Raw genomic sequence first — 18856 nt, forward strand, 5'->3', positions numbered from 1 at the left:
TTTCTGCTCTACTGTTACAAGTACACCTCCAAGTATTCTGCAAACGGAAGAGATTAAAAATGGGAAAGGGAGGAATCTGATTACTACTCTGTTGAGAATGTACTAATTTACAGCACTTGCATAATGTCAGAGCCAGTTGATATGCTCGAGGAAAGGCCTACCACCCAGGGAGACCCAGAAAGGCTAGAGGAATGTGCTGATGGGAACCTCATGAAATTCAACGACAGGTACACCATGCAGGGAAGAGTGAGCCCCCTGCAGCTGTGTGGCTAGCGCTTGACTGAGTGGAGCAGCTTTGCTGAAAAGGCTCTAGGGGTGCTGGCAAACCGGGAGCTGAGCAGGAGCCAGCCGCATGCCCTGGCAGCAAAGAGAACAAACAACATCTTGGGCTGTGTGACCTGGAGATTTAAACAGAACCAGAGATTGAGCAAAATGATCATCTCCTTTAGTCAGCATTCATCAGATGGCATCTAGGGTATCACGTCCTGTTTAGGACCCCCAGTAAGGGAAAGAACAATAAACTGGAGTAACGTTCACAGAGAGTCCTTAGGAAGGCTGTAGTACTTGCTCTGGAGGGGCTAAGCTACCAGGGCTGGTTCAGCCTGAAGAAGACGCAGCTCTGGAAGATGTAAGAGCAGTTCCCCAGCACCCACAAGAAGGTCAGCAAGAAGACAGAGGTGTGTTCTTCACAGTGGGGCAGGGTGGGAAGACACAAGACAACAGACAATGGTTAAAATATGAGAAGAGAGGACTGGAAATAAGGAAGCCATTTTTTCCAATGAAAACAATGATTTGACAGGGTCTCTCTGTTCCTAGATGTTTTCAAGACCCAAATGGATAAAGCACTGAACTCTCTGGTGAGCCTGCAGTGAAGAAGAGGTCAGAACGGAGATGTACTGAAGTCCGTTCCAGCATGAATGACCCTGTGATCCTAAACTACACCTTTGCTGTGCTGTCGATGGTCTGATATATACTATCAGGTCCAAAATAAAACTGGTCAAATTCAAAACATTCCCTTTTAAGAAGGTCATGCTCTGCACTTTTGTTTTCCTTCGTCTGCAATCTACACAAAGCTTAATTTGCACTTAATCTCTTTTCTCTGTAAAATAAGTAGCAGCAGATCTAATTGTGTCTTCTGAGCTAATGCAGAAGTCCACATATTTGAAAAGAGGGGATGACATGCAAGATCTGGTCATCATTAAAAAGCAGAACAAAGAAATAATGAGAAAAAAGAGCACTGACAGTACAAAGAAGCACACAAGTGATCACAGCTGCTAAGCAGTGTCTCCTATATGGAGATGTCTTTCTTTAATTGGATCTGAAGTCACCAGTAGGTTACTGTGCTGTCTATGACTGCTACAAAGAAGTCACTCTGCAGCACTGAGACCTCACGTTATGTACTTGCTGGTATGTGATTTAGGTCCCCCTCAGAGCTGCCATCTGATGAAAAGTTTTTATTGCTGTCTTCCTCAGATTTGAACAGACAATTGACTACAAAATGAAATTCAGAGATGAGTCCACTATAGTTGTGGACAACAATGAAAGTGGGCTAAGCTTCTCAGAAGAAGAAATGAAGACACAACTTTTTACATGGAAACACATCTAAGCCCAAGTTTTTGCTGTGAGCAGAGTTCTCTGACTTAATGTAAATTTTCTGGCATGAATTAGTATCTCTGCACTCTCCTCTCAATCTAGACCTGTAAGACTGGAGCAAAGCACTTCACATAGTCAGAAAAACTGATCCAGTTCCTGAAACGAGCCCTGCGGCAGCCAGAACATGGGATGTCAAGCACTAAGACCTGCAGTGTACAGCTGAAGGCTTATGAAGCGGAGGGTCTAGGTGGGCTGGAGGTGAGGAGTTTGGGACAGAGAAGATGGAAATAGAGTAGGTGGAAAAAGAAGAACAAACCACAAGGATTGGGAGTATTGTTATGAGGTGCCGAAAGAGTGTTAACCGAGGGGAGGGTGGTGGGTGCATCAGAGGAAGAAGAAATGGAATCATAGAAAGAGGAACATTCTCTGACAGAGAACTGTTATTCCCAGAGCAAATGCAGGCTCTCCAGCAGATGTAGGGCCTCTCAGACAGGTCTGCCCTGCTTCAGGCAGGACAGGAGGGGTTCAGAGGGGAATCTCAAAAGCAGGGTGCTATGACATGTGCCTTCCTGCAGCTCCACAGCTCAGGTCCCCAGCACGGCAAGACTGAGGCTGGCAGCATGTGACAGTGAAGTGACAGCAAAAGAAAGGTGCTGGAGGAACATGGGAGCCAGAATTGCCTCTGCAGCCATGGGGGTTGGAAAGATATGGCTGTGGTCTCTGTGAAGCTGACAGTGCTCTGGCAACAGGGAATGGCTGGAGAAAATGGGAATGGGTGGTTCTTGTCCCAGCCTCTATGATGGGCAGGCTGGGGACAACACCAGGCAGATCTGCAGGTGTGAGCTCAGGTCAGGAAGAACTGTCACCAAGTCACACATATCCTGGTAGCCACAAGCTTGCCTGGCTACTGGAGCAACTGGATGGTGGAGGAAATTAAAAAAAGGTCCACAACATGAGCTCATGGAAGTTTGCCATTCTCACTCCAGGTCTTTAACCTATGTCAGTTTTGCAGCAAACAATCTGTCTCTGGGGAGCAATTTGTGTAAACATTTTAAAAGGAACTTTTTTTTTTTTTTTTTAATGCTGACATGCTGCTAAGGTGGCTACCTGATTGCAAACTGTGAAAATGACTGTTAGCCTGCACTCACAAATCACAGCATACTGACCAAATTGCCCTGTGCTTATCTGTGCCAGGTATGCAGCATGACAGCATTTCCTCTCTCTTTTAAATGTCAGACTATGATTTGGGGGGTTGTTATTTAAACACACTGACCTGCACAATAACCAGAAGTACTTCATTTAAATCTGTCTTGAGCTGGGACTAGCCTTAAAGCACTTATAATCTGTCATACTTTGACACCAAACGGATTATTATAATGAGAGTAATTCAGGAGTGAGACCGGCAAATGCCTTTTCCCTGGAGAATTCACACATAAACATGTGCATGCAGATACATATGCTCTTTTGTTATGGGTTTTCCTTAGTGATATAACACCACGAGCTTCCCTGGAGAAATTGTTTCTGTCATCAGGGGACATGGGAGAACTGGAGGAGGGAGAAGAAAGCAAGGGAAAGTACACAGTAACATCACTTGTTTTGCTCTGATGGGAAATTCATCAGTGAGTCATCGCTGTTAGCAAAGGCCAGTACACACAAAATCCAAATACTGGCTCGAAAAACTATAAAAAGGCATTAAAGGCAATTCCCATGCAGATAACACAAATTCAAAATCACTATGTATGAAATCAAAGTATCTCTCTCACATGTTAGCTGCTGCTATAGATGTGCTAACCGGAATTTCCATTTCCTCCCTTTGTTGGGCAGGGAAGCTCACCATCACAGTAACAAGTTTTAGACAAGCAACCATGGTGATGTGGCAGGTGCTAGCTCTGCCATGAAGGCTTTGATGAAATTCATTTTTCAGAAGGAGAAAGAGAATGTTACGCCTATGTGTGTGCATGTATGACAAGAGAGGCCAAGGCTCTGCAATGCACATGATGCTGAAAAAAAAACATGAAAAAAAAAGGAAAAATCATCCAGATTTGCGGTCTGTCTGTGTGCCTGCTGACATTCAACACACAGATTAAGCACTGGACTATTCTGTGCATCAACCAGGCCTAAGAGGCAATGCTAAAATGGGGAATCATTTTCTAGCATCATTATTACATGATAGTGCACATCACCTTGCAATTCACTGCAATCTGACCAAGTACACTGCCTGTTCTGTTAGTCTGGCTGATCTAAAGATTATTATATGGCATACTTTTTGGGAAGAATAACAGAGATTGCTTTTCTAAATATACTCTTTTCTTCGGATTACGTAAATACTTCTGCCTTTAGCATCATCACCATTACATATATCTTACTAAAAAACTACCAAGGAGAAGGGGAAACTAAAAAAAAATTGGTCCAATCGGACCTGCTCAGCCCCCTAGAAAAGCAGGCACAAAGTCTTATGCTATTATCATGACGTTAAACATTTCTGCAAAGTAAACTTATGCCTGACACCAAACATGGGAAGAGGAACGCCAGAGGCATATGTAATTCATGAATGCTGGTGCTAATGCAAGATGGCCACGCAACATCTGTACTGCTGAATGCAGGTTGAAACCATAATAAATGTCTCTATCCTATTTTATAGATAACAAAAACTGAGGAAGAAATCCAAGATTAGTAGTGATCTTCAAAATAAGGCAAAAAGAATAATAAAACAGTTGAATACAAGGAGGAAAACAGCACAAGCCTGCAAAAATAAACTCGTAACTTCATTCAGCAGGTCAAGGAATGTGATCGTCTCCCTCTGCTCTACACTGGTGAGGCCACATTTAGACTCCTGTGCCCAGTTCTGGGCTCCCCAGTTCGAAAAAACCCAGGAGTCTCCTAGAAGGAGTCCACTGGAGGGCCACGAGGATGATAAAGGGTCTGGAGCGTCTCCCATATGAGAAAAGGATGAGAAATCTGAGTCTGTTCAACCTGGGGAGGAGAAGATTGAGTAGGGATCTGATAAATGAATATAAATATTTACAGGGAGGTGGGAGGCAAATGGATGAGGCCAGGCTCTTCTCGGTGCTGTGCAGCTACAGGACAAACTTGAACATAGGAAGTTCTGTAATAGTATGTGGAGGAACTTCTTTACAGTAAGAGTGACAGAGCACAGGAACAGGTTCCCGGAGAGGTTGTGGAGTCTCCTTCTGTGGAGACATTCAAGACCTGTCTGTCTGTGCAACCTTTTGCAGGGAACCTGCTTTAGTAGGGGGGCTGGATTTGATGATCTCTTGAAGTCCCTTCCAACCCCTGCAATTCTGTGATTCTGTGATATGATCCCATACCCCATATTGTTGTGTGCCTGAAAGTCACGAAGGATATTAAGGGAAATGCTGCAGTATTCTTTTTTTTTTTTAATGTAACAACTATTCCCCTTTATTTTATAAAGCTCCTTCTGCATTAATTAAAATCTTGGTGGTCCAAATTTCACAGTGACCACAGCACTTGGTCACTAGTCTTTAAACCCAGAGGGATTACCTGAAATGCCCTTATTAAACAGTATTCTTACAATTGCAGCCAGACCTTCACACTTGAATTTATTTGTGTAAGAACAAATTAAGTCCTCTGTAGTCACTGCAACCTGTGCTAGATAAATGCAATATAATCCTGTGTGACAGAAAACACAGGAGTACTGCAAAGCGGGCCAAGTGAAATGGCTTGTAATCCCGCTGAAGCGCTGCCCTTAGTGACCCCTGCCTACCTGCCTGACAATGCAGATTTAAACAGTGGCTCTCAGGGCAGCAGCTGGCATGCTGTCCCCATCAGATAGAATATCTCAGCATTAAAAGGAGACCTGTTTCTGAGACCAAGAGGAGTGTGTGCTGGGTAAAAGAGGGATGTGTACAGCAAGCAAAAGCATGCATGAGCTGGGTTTCTAGAAAAAAAATAATAATAATAGTCCTGTACAACATAATGCAGCCAAGATCAATGAGAGCACTGCAAAGGGTGCTTTAGCCCTGTGTGACTTGATACCAAAGTTAGGAATGACTCATATGACTCTCTCACTATGTACCTTCTATTTTTGTGCACGTTATAAATAGCTTTATTAAAAAGTCGGAAGGCCCTATGAACTCTCTCCCAGAATGATGACTTGAAAGTGGGTAAGTATGTTCCCAGTACACTCATAGCCCAGAGGTCACCAAAGTGTGGTGCTAAAAAGCTGCAGGAAGCTAGGGACACAGTGTGTATCTCATCGCTCCAATTTCCTTGGGCGTGGCCTGACTCCAGTGCTCCCTGCTCTTTCATCTGGGGATGCAATTCTCTCGCTGCCTCTCACCTCCCTCCTTGCAATGCTCAGTCACACTCTCGCACTGCTTTTGAGCACCACTCAGCTCCACTGAGCTCACTGTGCTGGCAATCAGCTGAAAATCTAATAAAATCCTGATCATTTCATGGCAGCTCCTCAATGTATCTTTTCATAGTAAATGTCATCTGGCTGACAGCATGCTGAACGCAACTGTGCATGTGCAGCAGCATGGAGAGGAAGTTCTCCAAAGGGATTTCCCAGCAGACACATTTTCACTTACCTATCTTTGCCCAATAGCCTGGAGCTATTACATGTTTATCAATATTATTACTACCACTATTACCGTCAGTCTCGGCATTTTGGCACTCCAGACAGTTTCACAGCAGCAGAGTGGTGCATATGTCAGTATAGTTTCAGCTGGCTCTTTTCTTCATTTTTGGCTCAGGAGATGCCTGAAACCTACCGTGACAACTGCAACAGGTATTTAATTAATGTGTTAGAGGCAGCGGCGCCTCTCATTAGAAAAAAAAACACCACCACCCTACTGCTGTTACTGTTTAAAATGACTCTTACAATGTTACTTGTATGGCCAGTTAGAACAGATGCTCCATTTTGAGCTCCATTACTATAGTGAAGGGCTCTTTCGATTCACATTTCCCCACGTAACACTGCTAAAAATTATTTAATTTTCTCTCAACCATCACTATTGCAAAAAGCTTAAAACTGCTCTAAAACCCGAAATCTGCCTAACATTTTTTATGTCTCTCACTTTCACAAAAATCCAAGTCTGTTCAGTCACAGTCTTGTACTTGCACAATATAAGCGCCAAATCACACACGGCGGTCGTGGCACTGGTTTTCTTCATGAATCCCATTAAACAGATGGCTATTCTCCTGTTTTCTTCTGACTACTTCAGCAATTTAAACTAGTAGATCTTCTGGCAAATAGACAAAAGTGAAAATCTGGCTTTTTAACCTTAAATATTTCTTGCCAGACTAAAACGAGCACTCAATCTAAAATCCTCCTTTGTTCTTTATTTTTGTATTGAAAAAAACATCAATACACCTTAAAGATCACATTTTGAAGTTCAAAATTCCTATGTAGCATCTGATTCTAAGGCAGAATGTTAATGAATACAGCACAATTTTGTTACAAAATACTTCTTCTACAGCTCTCCTAGATAACCAAATAAAGCCAAAAACAATCATGACACAATAATAATCAAATTAGAATAGGCTTTAGATGACGAAAAATTCTGTGATTCTGAAAATCAGCCCTCCTTCCCAATACACTTCCACAAACTAATCGTTACTTTCCAAGGGAGGAAAGGAGTAGGACTTGAGATCTCTGGTTAATCTCTAATGGCATGAACAGCATTCAGCAGTCTACTTGATTGATGAGTAACCAAAAAAGAAAAAAAACATATCCCCAAATCACTGGTTGCCTGCATGAGCTCTGCAGCATGGTGACATCCAGGGCTCCAAAATGATGGATTTACCTTTTAGTGAAACAAAATTCCAGATAAAAACATATTTCTCTCAGTCTCCCACAAGAAATGGCTTTGGTGAGCTCAGCATGTAAAGATTCTTCCTATCCTTACAGAATTTTATCAGCAATTTTGAGCTGATCCACAAAATGCATCTCCATTAAAAAAAAAAAAAAAACATAATAGTGAAATAGTGGTTTTCAGCTCTCCCTTTAATACAGCAAGTGCATACAAGCTAAGTTACACTTCACTCCTCCTAATAGATTTCAGAAAAAATCCAAATATGGGTCTGCTCTAAAAAGTAAAACCTGAGGAAAAGAAGCACCCCCCCCCCCCCTTTTTTTTTAAAAAGAAAAAAAAAAGAACAAATGAAAAAACCAGCTTGACACAAATGACTATTTCTCATTATGAGGGAAGAGGCATGGGACCTTTTGAAGAAAAAACGTCAATACTGGTTAATAACCCCATTAGAAATTACAATTAAAGGAATCGCTGATATTTGGACTTTAACCTCTCAGATCTCACTAACTTGGCATAGGAAGAAAATATTCCACTGGTTGCAGAAATGTAGCCAGCTTCAGGTGGTGTGAGCGCAGCAGCTCCTCAGAGCTCATAGCATCACCATGCAGTCACTTTGGCCAAGAAGCAATACTGCTTCGTCCAGCTGAAACTATACGGAGCCTTATTTTTTTTTTTTTAATTTGGAGGCCACAATGGAGTTTCACCAACTGAAATTCAAAAAGCACTACCAGAAAGCAAGGTGGGGCTCATTTCATTGCGATCTGTCAGGATCCCTAAAAGAAATCACAGCTCTTTGGAAGAGTAAGGTGTTGGGGAGAAATAACCCATGTTTTGAGACTTAAGAATTGGGAATGGGCTGAATTTGGACAGGAGTGATTCCTTCTTGGTAACTGTATACAGAATGTTAAATAAAAGACTGGGCAGAAAGAGCCTTTCTGCTACTGGCCTATTTCAAAGGCAACAGATAACGCACCCCAGCATTGGCTCCAATTATGCCTCCTAGTCCTAATCTTAGCCTTGTTTACTTTGGGGATTTCACAGTTGGCAGCCCTTCATCTAGAAGTAGCCTGCTTTGAATAAGCAAAGAGACCTGAATGAGTACTTAACCTTCCTGCACTCCACTGCACTTCCCAGCAGAGAACAGCACCTCAGAGTTTAAGGGAAGGAGAGAAAACAATAGAAAATATATGCTCTCTCCAGGGATTAAAGACACGAAGTTTTACAGTAGCACTTGAAGTCTTCCTGCTACTTAGCCACAGCTTTTTAAAATCACAATTAGAATTTTAAACTCAAAGTATCAAGATCAAAAAGGCTAGACTGGAAAATGCTGCATAGGAGTTGACAGGATCTAGGATGTAAAATACCTGGAAGAGTTTGGTCTTTTATTTATATTATTATTCTTTTTAAAAAATTTATTCACAATTTCTGCCTCATTCTTTTTCCTTCTGACATTTTAATGCACCATGTCCATTACTATATTTCCTCACCAGTACCTTCTAGTCCATCAGAAGTGCTGCATTACCCTGCTGTTGGAGAACATAATACAGAAAAAGTGCTTTGCTGGCACCAGCAACACGGAGTATGAATTATACATACATAGCAGTAGAGAAATGCTGAGGGAAGGTTAGTCTATATATGCGCACAAGTGTGAATGTGCATATTTACACGCACAGGCTAAAAAGAAGACATAAAATATATGTTCTATCTCATTTGTGCTAATTTTAAACGTTTCTCAGTACAACAGAAATCCTCTAATATCACCGTAGCTGTTTCCGATCAGTCTGGGGACAGAATGCAAACTAATCCATATTCTTTTGAGTTCACCACAACGAGGCTGTAGTAGCTACTCTCACTGAACTGAACCTGTACTGGGAACCAGTCATTCACCAGCAAATGTAGACACTATGGGCTCAACTATCCATTAACAATGGACAAAACAGTGTACCTTTTCACTGGAGAAAAGATATTTGCAACTTAATATACTTCATCTGTATATTTACCTCTAACTTAAATATTTTAAGATATCATTTTATAAAAAGATGGATGTAAAACCTATTCATACACAGCTGCACACACACCTTGTAAGTAAGCCCCAAATACCTCTTCCCTTGCTATGGGAGCTCTCTACTCACCATATCTAGTACGATCCTAAAGCTTTTGTTCTTCCTGAATTCGGGAGAATAGCTCAAGTCAGAGTCAGTCGTGTGGCTCTGGGAAGCCTTAAAGTAGCAGACTCCCCAGGCCTCTACATTCCTAAGGATTTGTCTGGGAAAGCAACAGGTGAGCTAAAAATCTGAGAATTATGAATTTTGCTTCCTTCCAGCTACCCTGAAACTTCAGAGTTTTTGTGTTTAAGAATCACAGAAAGCACACACATGTACGTGTCACACCTATGATTACCCACCCCTTTGCAACCCACTTTGCTCACATTATGCTGAAACAACTGCTGAGCAGTTGAGACAGAGCCACATTTTAAAGTGCCGAAAAATACGTCAAAGCAATGCTACACTGTACATTACTACAGAAACTGAACACCATCTCCCAGGTGGCACAGGGAGCAGCAAACAATCATGTAAATATGTACCTTAGATTTAGCAGCTTGGAGACCAGGATTTAAAATGGCCAGAGATTGCAACTATCTAAGCTGGGTCCCAATTCCTCAGTTTAATAAACTATTCTGTATAAATTGTATCCTCTAAAATCAATGAAATTGAATTCTAAATTCAATCTTTAAAAAAAAATTGCTTTAATTTACAAAATTGGAATATGCAATCCCAAGAAGCACATTAAGGCAGGGTACACTGAGTTCACAGGCACTGCATTCAAAGAGTCCCATCTCCAACTGCTCAGAAAACATGCTCTGAATGAACTCCTTGCTGGTGAGAGATAGTGAAAATGATGGTGACAAGCATACAGCTCCAAAAACGTCTATTGACTTCAAGTGTCAACCTAATCATTCTCTGAGGTCTGCACTGTTGTAGTAAAAGCAAAAGCTTGCAGTGAACACAAAGTCCCCAAAAGTTTCAAGATGGACATACTGAGGAACTCAAAACTGACTAGAATTTTGTGAAGATATAGACTAATTTTGTTGCCTTTCACATCTCCATTAGCAGAGAAAATGCTATCTTGTTTGCTTAAAATTGCTTACTTTTACAGAAGACTCGCTGTGTTGCAGATCTGTACATACAAAAATACTTATCTATCACTATAAATACATCTGTTGTTGTAAGAACTATAATGTGCTAACAGACGGTATTTTGATACCATCTAGACTTCAGAGATCTCCACTGAGCTGTAACGTCCACCAGCAGAACCAGCCCTGGTACCCTGGGCAGTGCTCACATAAGCTAACAAAAGTCACTCCTCCAAGTTCAGTAGATACAGTCCTTATCAGTAAACGGATGTATTGTGACTAAGACAGATACAATATGAAAAACACTATCCTGCAGCTCTTCTAGGCTGCCTTCTTGTAAATGAGAATTTAAACACAGTGTATTAGTTATTTTGCTTTCCTAATATAAAATGTTAGCCAGACTAAGCATACATCTTTGTGATGCCACAGATACTACTGGTTCAACAAAGAGATTTCTGAAAGACTTCTCATTCTTTTAGCCTGATAAGTGAAATCTCATTTGGAAATGCTGCCCTGTGTATATTAGTACATTGTAAGATTTTAGGTTACAGGAAAAGTATTCTGTAGCTTCTTGGATTACTTCTGTAGGAAGTAATCCAAGCTTAACGTAGAACTGATCTCCTGATGAGGTCAAAGGCTAACTCAAATGGTGTAAACCTACTATCTTCCACAGCCACTGCTTCTATTTTCATGTTTTTATCTTTCCTAATTTAATTGGTGGCAGCCTGCAGAGAATGATACCCTAGGTATAACCAGTTGACACACATTTTGGTCATTTAGCCCTGGTTAAATGACAGTGATTTTCAGCCCCAGTGAAAGCGATTTCGTTCTGATGCATGCCATTTAAATTCATTCTACACAGCTACTTAATGTGGCTTGGCAATGCAGAGGCAAAACAGCTTTCTGTGTCTACATGAGAATCCTGTGCTGGTAAAGGATAGATTTGTGGATTAGCAGCTGAAGATAAACTACTTTCCTTTATTGATACTTGGCTACTGATTCAACAACTTGACCCTGAAGGGGATCACAACCATCTTGTACAGAAATACTGCTGTGTAACCATGACTCAAACACAACCATTTCGTCTTCCCTCCAAGTGTACACAGAGGGGTGTGTTTTATGGTAGTAACACCCCAACAGTTTGTGAACTTCAAAGCTGAATCTTATCAACTTATCAACTTAGGAATAAAAAGGTCGGATGCTATTAATGTGTTTTGGCATATAAAAGAAGATATCTTTCCATTAAGAGAAAATAGTATGGTGTAAGTCTTCTCCCATTTCACTGACTTTTGCTTTTTAAATCAAAGAGCCAGTAGACTTCTGTTCTAATTTTTTGTTTTGCTTTTCACTTTATCATGTACACATACCTGAATAATGTTATTAATGAAAAAAATGTGACACAAACAAAAGCAGCAATAAAACACTGGTGATTAAAACTTGTTGATAACTATGAAGGCAGCAGTAGGTTGGATATTAGACATCTCCTAGGGAAGCAGTAACTGAAGTAACATGATGATGGTCAAGTCCATGAAAACCAAATCTCAGTTGAACCTAGACTAGGTCATAAGCAAGCAATAGGCCACTACAGTTATATTTTCCTAGTCATTTAACTCATAATACTGCTACAGATACAACAGTGGGAAGGACACTGCTGAACAAAAAAGTAGCTAGGAAATTTTTTGGACTGAATACTTGGTGCTTCTTAAAATCCTTCTAGTGACTAACAAATATTTCAAACACAAGTATGCTCAATTACAGCATAATAAAACTTCTCTGAAAATCCCATTAAGAAATCCCATAATCACTTCGGCAGTAAATCACCAGTCAGAAAGGCATCACACTTTGGGGGAGTGGATCACTGAGGCCCCAGTGACAACAGCAGGAAGAAGTCAGAAGAATGACATCGTGCAGTACAGCTGCGAGGAGAAAACATCAACAACAAGGGGAGAGAGATGTTGGATGGAGGGGAGGATGAGGAGAGAAGGACACCCCATTCTTTCTCAGTGACAAGCTTCTTCGTTTCCTTCTCAGGCAAGAAATAAAGACAAATGCTGAAAACTACATACAAGATATGAATAAGTGAATTTAGTAAAAAGAAAACCAAAAATGAAAATCCCTTCTATAACGTAAGTATCTGTGAATCACACGATTTTTATCTTTCTTCAGCTGACAGACTGCATGCTCATAAATATTAAAAACATTGCCAGGGTCACAAAGCAAGTCCAGTTTACATGACCTGTAAACATGAGCCTGTACTGGTCAGGCTGGTGCCTCAAGAGAATCTGAGCATAGCCAATGTTGGCATGCTGTGAAAAAAACATGGGGCATCTGCCAGCCCCAGACTGGCTGGGGTAAGCCAGGAACTTAATGTATGGTGGCCTAAAGCAGAACAAAAAACATCCTCTTCAGATTTGCTCTGTATCAGAAATATGAATTGCTGTCAAGTACATTCCTTCCATAAACAATGGAAGGAGGACTTGCAGGAACAGCTGAAAGCCTTTATTGCTTTCTCCCCTGCATTTGACTAGAGATGAAGGGGAAAACAGTCTACTTGTGGCATTAGAGGGGCTTCATGAAATTTGCAGTTTACTAATAACCCTTTTGCCAGTATTTTCAATAGATATTTGATGACTGCAGTCCATTAACAAGTGCTAGATCACTGGAACGGGCATTATGTGATGACATGGCTCTGACATGGTGCACCTTTGCCCACACAACGCTAGAATCCAAAAGTATCTTTACAAAACTGACTTGAAATGAAGATGTGAGATAGGTGTGGTGATCTCTTAATTTAGTTTTTGATCGAACAACACACACTATGCTCAGTGTAAGCTGAATCACAACTGAACACCTTACACCAAGAACAAACCAAGTCTTGTAAAGATGTGTCTTTTTCCTCATTATGTGATTACACATCTAAACCTGCAGCTAAAGCAATGGCCCATTTATTCCTTCCAGCCTGACCTATCAGTTTGTAGCCTAACAGGCAGTCCAGAAACAGAGTTCTGTAAACTCCACTAGACAGATTCACTGAAAGCCAACAAACTAGAGATAACTTTTGCTTCACAGGTATCTGCAGGCACAGTGTCGGTTTTAAGGGAGTGTGATGCTTACTGAAGAAGAATACGAGGTATGCTAAATTTACTGTTAGCGCTTCAGAAGTTTCCTATTGCTTATCAGTGGAAGCCACCTGCCTTCCAAACTTATAAACAAGAAAGCAACAGAGAGAGGGATGCATTCGCTTCCTATTTTTATTTCTATACTGTGTCCCGGAATCTCATAAACTCTTGTGTCCAGGAACAATGGCCTTGATTGATAAATCACATAGAATACTTTGAGTCGGAAAGGACCTTCAAGATCATCTCGTTCCAACCCCCTGCTATTTGGCAACCAGACCAGGTTGCTCAAAGCCCCATCTAGCCTGACCTTGAATGCTTCCAGACAGGGGGCACCCACAACCTCACTGGGCAACCTGTTCCAGTGTCTTACCACCCTCACAGTAAATAATTTCTTCCAAATATCTAGCCTAAATCTGCCTCTATTATTTTAAAACCATTTCCCTTCATCCTGTTGCTACTTCCAGAATTATAAAGAACCTTATAAAAAGTCCCTCCCCAGTTTTCCTGTAGGCTCCTTATACCTGTATCCATATAGGTGTATGTGTACGCATAAATAAATGCAAGATGCTCAGTATACACACATGGACTTGTTTACCAGAACAATGGAACCAGCTCTGTGTAATCTCAAATGTAATCGAACTTCTCTCAACAGGAAAAAAAAGAAAAAGAAAAAGAAAAAAAAAAAAAGATAATAAATACACCAGGAATTATTTAATTCCAGTGAAATGTGGAAATTACTTCATCTGAAAAATTTCCCAGGAAATATGATTTCACAAGTATTCAGTATTCAGTCATCTTAAGAATAGCCATGAACAGAAAAATGCCGGTGCCAAAATCCACGCACAAGTGGCAACACGGAGCTTATGCTGTGAGAAGGGGAGACAAGAAGCCAGACAGTGGCTCCCCTCTCTGTAAGTCTAAAAGTACAGGTTCTCTTTAATGGATGCATAAGTGTCAGTGACCAACTCCAGATAACTACAGAGGACATGCTGACCTCTTCCTGCCATAGATCAAACACAAATACACAGCTCATCTGTTTCAGGTTGTATACAACTTGTTTTCAGCTCCTAATGTCACCACAACCTTGTGGGTTTTCTTTAAGTCTACTGTGCCAAGAATCAACATGAAAGTAGTTGTCATCTTCATTGACACAGCTGTTTTTTGACAATTTCAACTGCACAATAGTATGCTTTCCCCTTGCATTTAAAGAAAAGTATTCCTCCCATACACCTACTTCTCCCAGAGGTGGGCACAGACAAAACATCTTTAAATGCATATGCATGCACTTCTACAGCAGTAACTTCAGAAATGGTGAGAAAAACGTTGCCATTCATTTCAGCTCCTTTCACCTGGTTGCATACCTGCTCTGAGCGGAGTTTGCAGCAGCCTGCATCACTGCAGCAGCCGCCTCCTGTGCCTTACGGTTCACAGTTGGCATGGGTGGGCCCATCCCGGGGCCTCCCTGCTGAGACATGCCAGGAGAGTTGGGGGTCATACTGCTCATGTTTCCAGGAAATGGTCTGCTCTGCATCCCAGTTGATGGCATCCGTCCGAGGGGCATGGTACCACAGGGCTGGCTTGGCCCCTGTCCATGCATCTGGCTGTTGGCATTTATACCCATGCCGGGTCCAGGGCCACTGTAGCTTGTGTTGGGCACACCACTGTATGTTGGTGGTCTGGAGTAGTTTCCTGAACAAAATGATAAAAAGTACAGAGAACAGCATTAAATTTTTGAGCAACTATTTCTGTTTAGGGAGTTAGTAGCTGTAAAAGTTACACACATGAATTGAAGTGAACCATACAGTACAGCTTTTTCACTGTGAGGACAAGCACACAATGGAAGAGGCAACCCAAAGAGGTTGTTCAGACTTCCTCCTTGATGGTTTTCAAGAGCAGGATAAAGCCTGAGTAACCTGCTCTGGTCTTATGCCTGACCCTAATTTCAATAAAAGGTTGGCCTAGAAAATCTGAGCACCCTTTCAATCTGATTTATCCCATGACCTGACTTTCACGTACCCTGAAGCATTTTCTGCCTAATAAATGTCATGGGATAACAGCAAATACAGAAAACCACAGCCTCCAGAGGTTTAACAACACAGCACACAGTAAAAAATGCTTTGTGCAGCAGAGATGTGTGGCTTGTAAGAACCCATTACAAAAGCTCAAGAGAGAATCTTATTTTTGTAATTTCATGTTCTCATTCTTCATCTTCCTGCCATTTCTGCAATGGGTTATACTCACTGGATCCTTGCACCTAGTCATTCTCTCCATTTCTGCCAGAGATGCTTCAGATTGACCACTTGCCAGGCCCCTAGGAATAGTGCCTCTCCCTCCCTTCCCCGTTAAGTGCAAAGCCTGGCTCTGCCAGCAGGAGGTGGGTTAGCTCACTGCGCACCTCTTATGGGAAAGCTGGTGTTAAAAAAGTAATCATCAATACCCCAAAGCTGATAATATAAACAGGTGCCTCACTATAGAGGATGGCTTGAAAACCTGCCTGAGCCCAATCTCTGTTGTGACAGGAACAAACTGCACCACTCACAGCAGCAGCTTAAATAATGTGAGTACTGACTTTCTTATCATATTGAAAGCTAAGAAAAAGCCAGTGTTTGGTATTCTGTTTTAGAAACAAACTCAAACAGCATGAGAAAGGAAAAAAAAAGCAAAGATATGACAGAAAAGTATTTTAAGAAATGGATTGTATTACACTGCTTCAGTCATCCGTTCTGGCTTGTCTTTATTTCCATCTCATCCAGCTTAGTGGAAACACGACCCATTCCCCCCCTGCGGGATGCCGCTGAGCAGTTTCCTGAGTGCTCCCAGCTATTCCCACGCTCATGTGAAGGCAGCAGGCAACAGACTTCCTGAGCGTGGAAATCAGCCTCCTCTCTCCTCAGGCCTGAGCTACCAGGCAGAGGAGTTGCTGGCATGCAACTCCTGTTTATATTTAAAGTAAATATATGCATTTGGCATTTGAACACACGCATAATTAATTCATACGCTCCTGCTGCTGTGCTTTGGCGAATTCTCCCCTCCTCCCCACCCAGCAACTGACTCACTCTGGTACAAGTTCTCTTCAGCAAAAACATGTGTGACCTATGCTTTCCAAGGAAATGGAACAATGCTTCATTTCTGTTTTAGAAACCCAAATTGTGCGTGCGGCTTTTTCACAGAAGGATCCCCGATATGTGGTTTAGCAGAGATAAAAGGCTTCAGACTCAGCTGTTTGCTGCCGTCAGACCGCCCTGTCATTTCTCCTCCTCCTCCTCCAGGCTCAGAGGCTGCTGCTTACTGACCATTTTCCATTCAGCGAGCCACTGCTCGCAGCCGGTTTTGTCTGCTGAGACCTACCCTAGCCACACCTCCAACCCAACAGCTGTGCCCACAAACTGAAGGGCTCATTGGTTTCATATTGTTCTGCTCAGAGTTCGACCTGCATTCAACCAGTGTTCAACACAGAACTCAGATGTTGCTCGTTTCCCTGTTCTATCTGCAAGAAAAGGGCAATACAGTAAGATGGAGTGTATGTGGGCTCAAGGACTGTTAGCCCGTTTATGTACACGCTAGTAGAAACACTGCTTCCAAAGTGAAGCAAATTCACTCCCTGCACTAGCAGAGCTGATATCCATAATCACTGGGAGCTACTGTCAGTCCGATTTACATTAAGCCAATTTGTTTTGTCAGTTTGCCTCTACAAAGTACAGTTCAGCAGCACACTTGGAGGAGCAAACACCAATGCTAAATACTATTGCTGTTTTGATGCTATTTTGAATTGGGACAAAAAAATCTCTTCTTTCATGTTTGGCTTCTCCAGTGTAAGCACAACACAGAAAAATAAAGCAGTGGAATCTTCTCCACAGAAATATGTGGCTGAGTTAAAATAGCTCCTAATCATTCATCTCCAGGGATACATGTCTAAGAGCACAGGGAAGTACTATTTTCTCAGTATGGAAAACAAGTTCCAATGTTTTTCCATGTGTCCACGTATCCACGTACTTTTTTCCTAAGTGTTTCCTCAATATACCTCAAGTACTAGCTATTCATATACCTTCCCTAGATCACAAAAAAAGGCAAAATAAAAGCCAAGTGAAATACAAGAGGAATTGCCAGGAATGAGGAGTGCAATCTTATTTCCGTGTTTCTCTAATAGATTAGTAATTTGTTGGCACTGGCTTTGACAGAAAACAGATGGATGCAGCATTAAACACAATGAATGCAGCAGATGCTAGGCCAGCCCACATCAGCTGGACGTGTCAGCCAGCCAAGTCCAAGAGCCCACACTTTTCAAGTGGGTACAGGCCTGGCAGCAGTGGCTGCACAATACCGTCTAACAGCTCCTCCCCTCCGTATCCAAGGGATTTTTGATTCCAGCTCCCCCCAGCCGGAGCAGAATTGTGCCCACAGACACAGCGTCTCAAATTCACCAGAAAAATAACAATGTGGTAACTGGAATCAGGAAAAAAAAAAGAACTGTAGCAAGGATATAATATAAAAAAGCCAACTAACAACCTGCCAAAGACAGATGTTCATGCTTACTGCTGAACTTCAATCCACTTTGTCCAGGTTTTCTGAACAAGTGCTCTGATGCCTTGCCATTTCTAGGCAAGCCAAAAAGAAGGAAATGTGAGAGCTGCCTGCTAGTTTTACTCTCTGCTTTAGGGACATAGGTCAGATTTGTGGTATTAAAAATAGTATCTCAAAGACATTTTAAAATTGTTTACATGTTCACTTAACCGTTAAGTCATTCCCCCTCCACTCCTTAGGGATACAGGCAATTTAAATACGTTGTACTGAATTCCTCTGAAACTCACTCAATAGGCGTGGTTAACATTTAAGTCTTCACATTTTCACCCCACATACCATTAGCACAGGTGGGACTGGACTCTGAGGCCCAGACTCTCAGGACACTTAGGGGAGCTCATCAGTAAGGTGCTACCATTTAAAACCTAGGCTCCTGAAATCAGGGGAGCAAGATACCAAAGTGCTTCTGTGAAACAACTTTAATTCCAACATTAAGGGTTATAAAGCACAGATACTCATCTCTACTGCAAACACGAGGGGGTTTAATTTTCTGTGAAGTTTTGGGGTTGAGGCTCAAATGTATTCTGTAACAGTTCATCTCTCTGTTATACTCAAACAGAAGTGTTACTGCTGAATTCAGTAGGAAAAGTTAGGGAGTTAGGATGTGTTTCTGACACCCTTTATTGATTTGCAGT

At 41.7% G+C, this 18856-nt stretch overlaps 1 protein-coding gene across 8 annotated transcripts in view; it reads right to left on the bottom strand.

Moving 5' to 3' along the window:
• Window positions 1-18856, bottom strand: part of ARID1B (AT-rich interaction domain 1B) — a 317889-nt gene that overhangs the window by 45052 nt on the left and 253981 nt on the right. For all 8 annotated transcript variants that reach the window (XM_052684763.1, XM_052684754.1, XM_052684719.1 and 5 more), the window contains one exon: window positions 15005-15332. In XM_052684763.1, the coding sequence (XP_052540723.1) occupies window positions 15005-15332 (328 nt within the window). The remainder of the gene's footprint in view (window positions 1-15004; window positions 15333-18856) is intronic.

Source organism: Tympanuchus pallidicinctus, unplaced genomic scaffold, assembly GCF_026119805.1.
Source record: "Tympanuchus pallidicinctus isolate F22 unplaced genomic scaffold, pur_lepc_1.0 scaffold1, whole genome shotgun sequence".
NCBI classification, from domain to species: domain Eukaryota; kingdom Metazoa; phylum Chordata; class Aves; order Galliformes; family Phasianidae; genus Tympanuchus; species Tympanuchus pallidicinctus.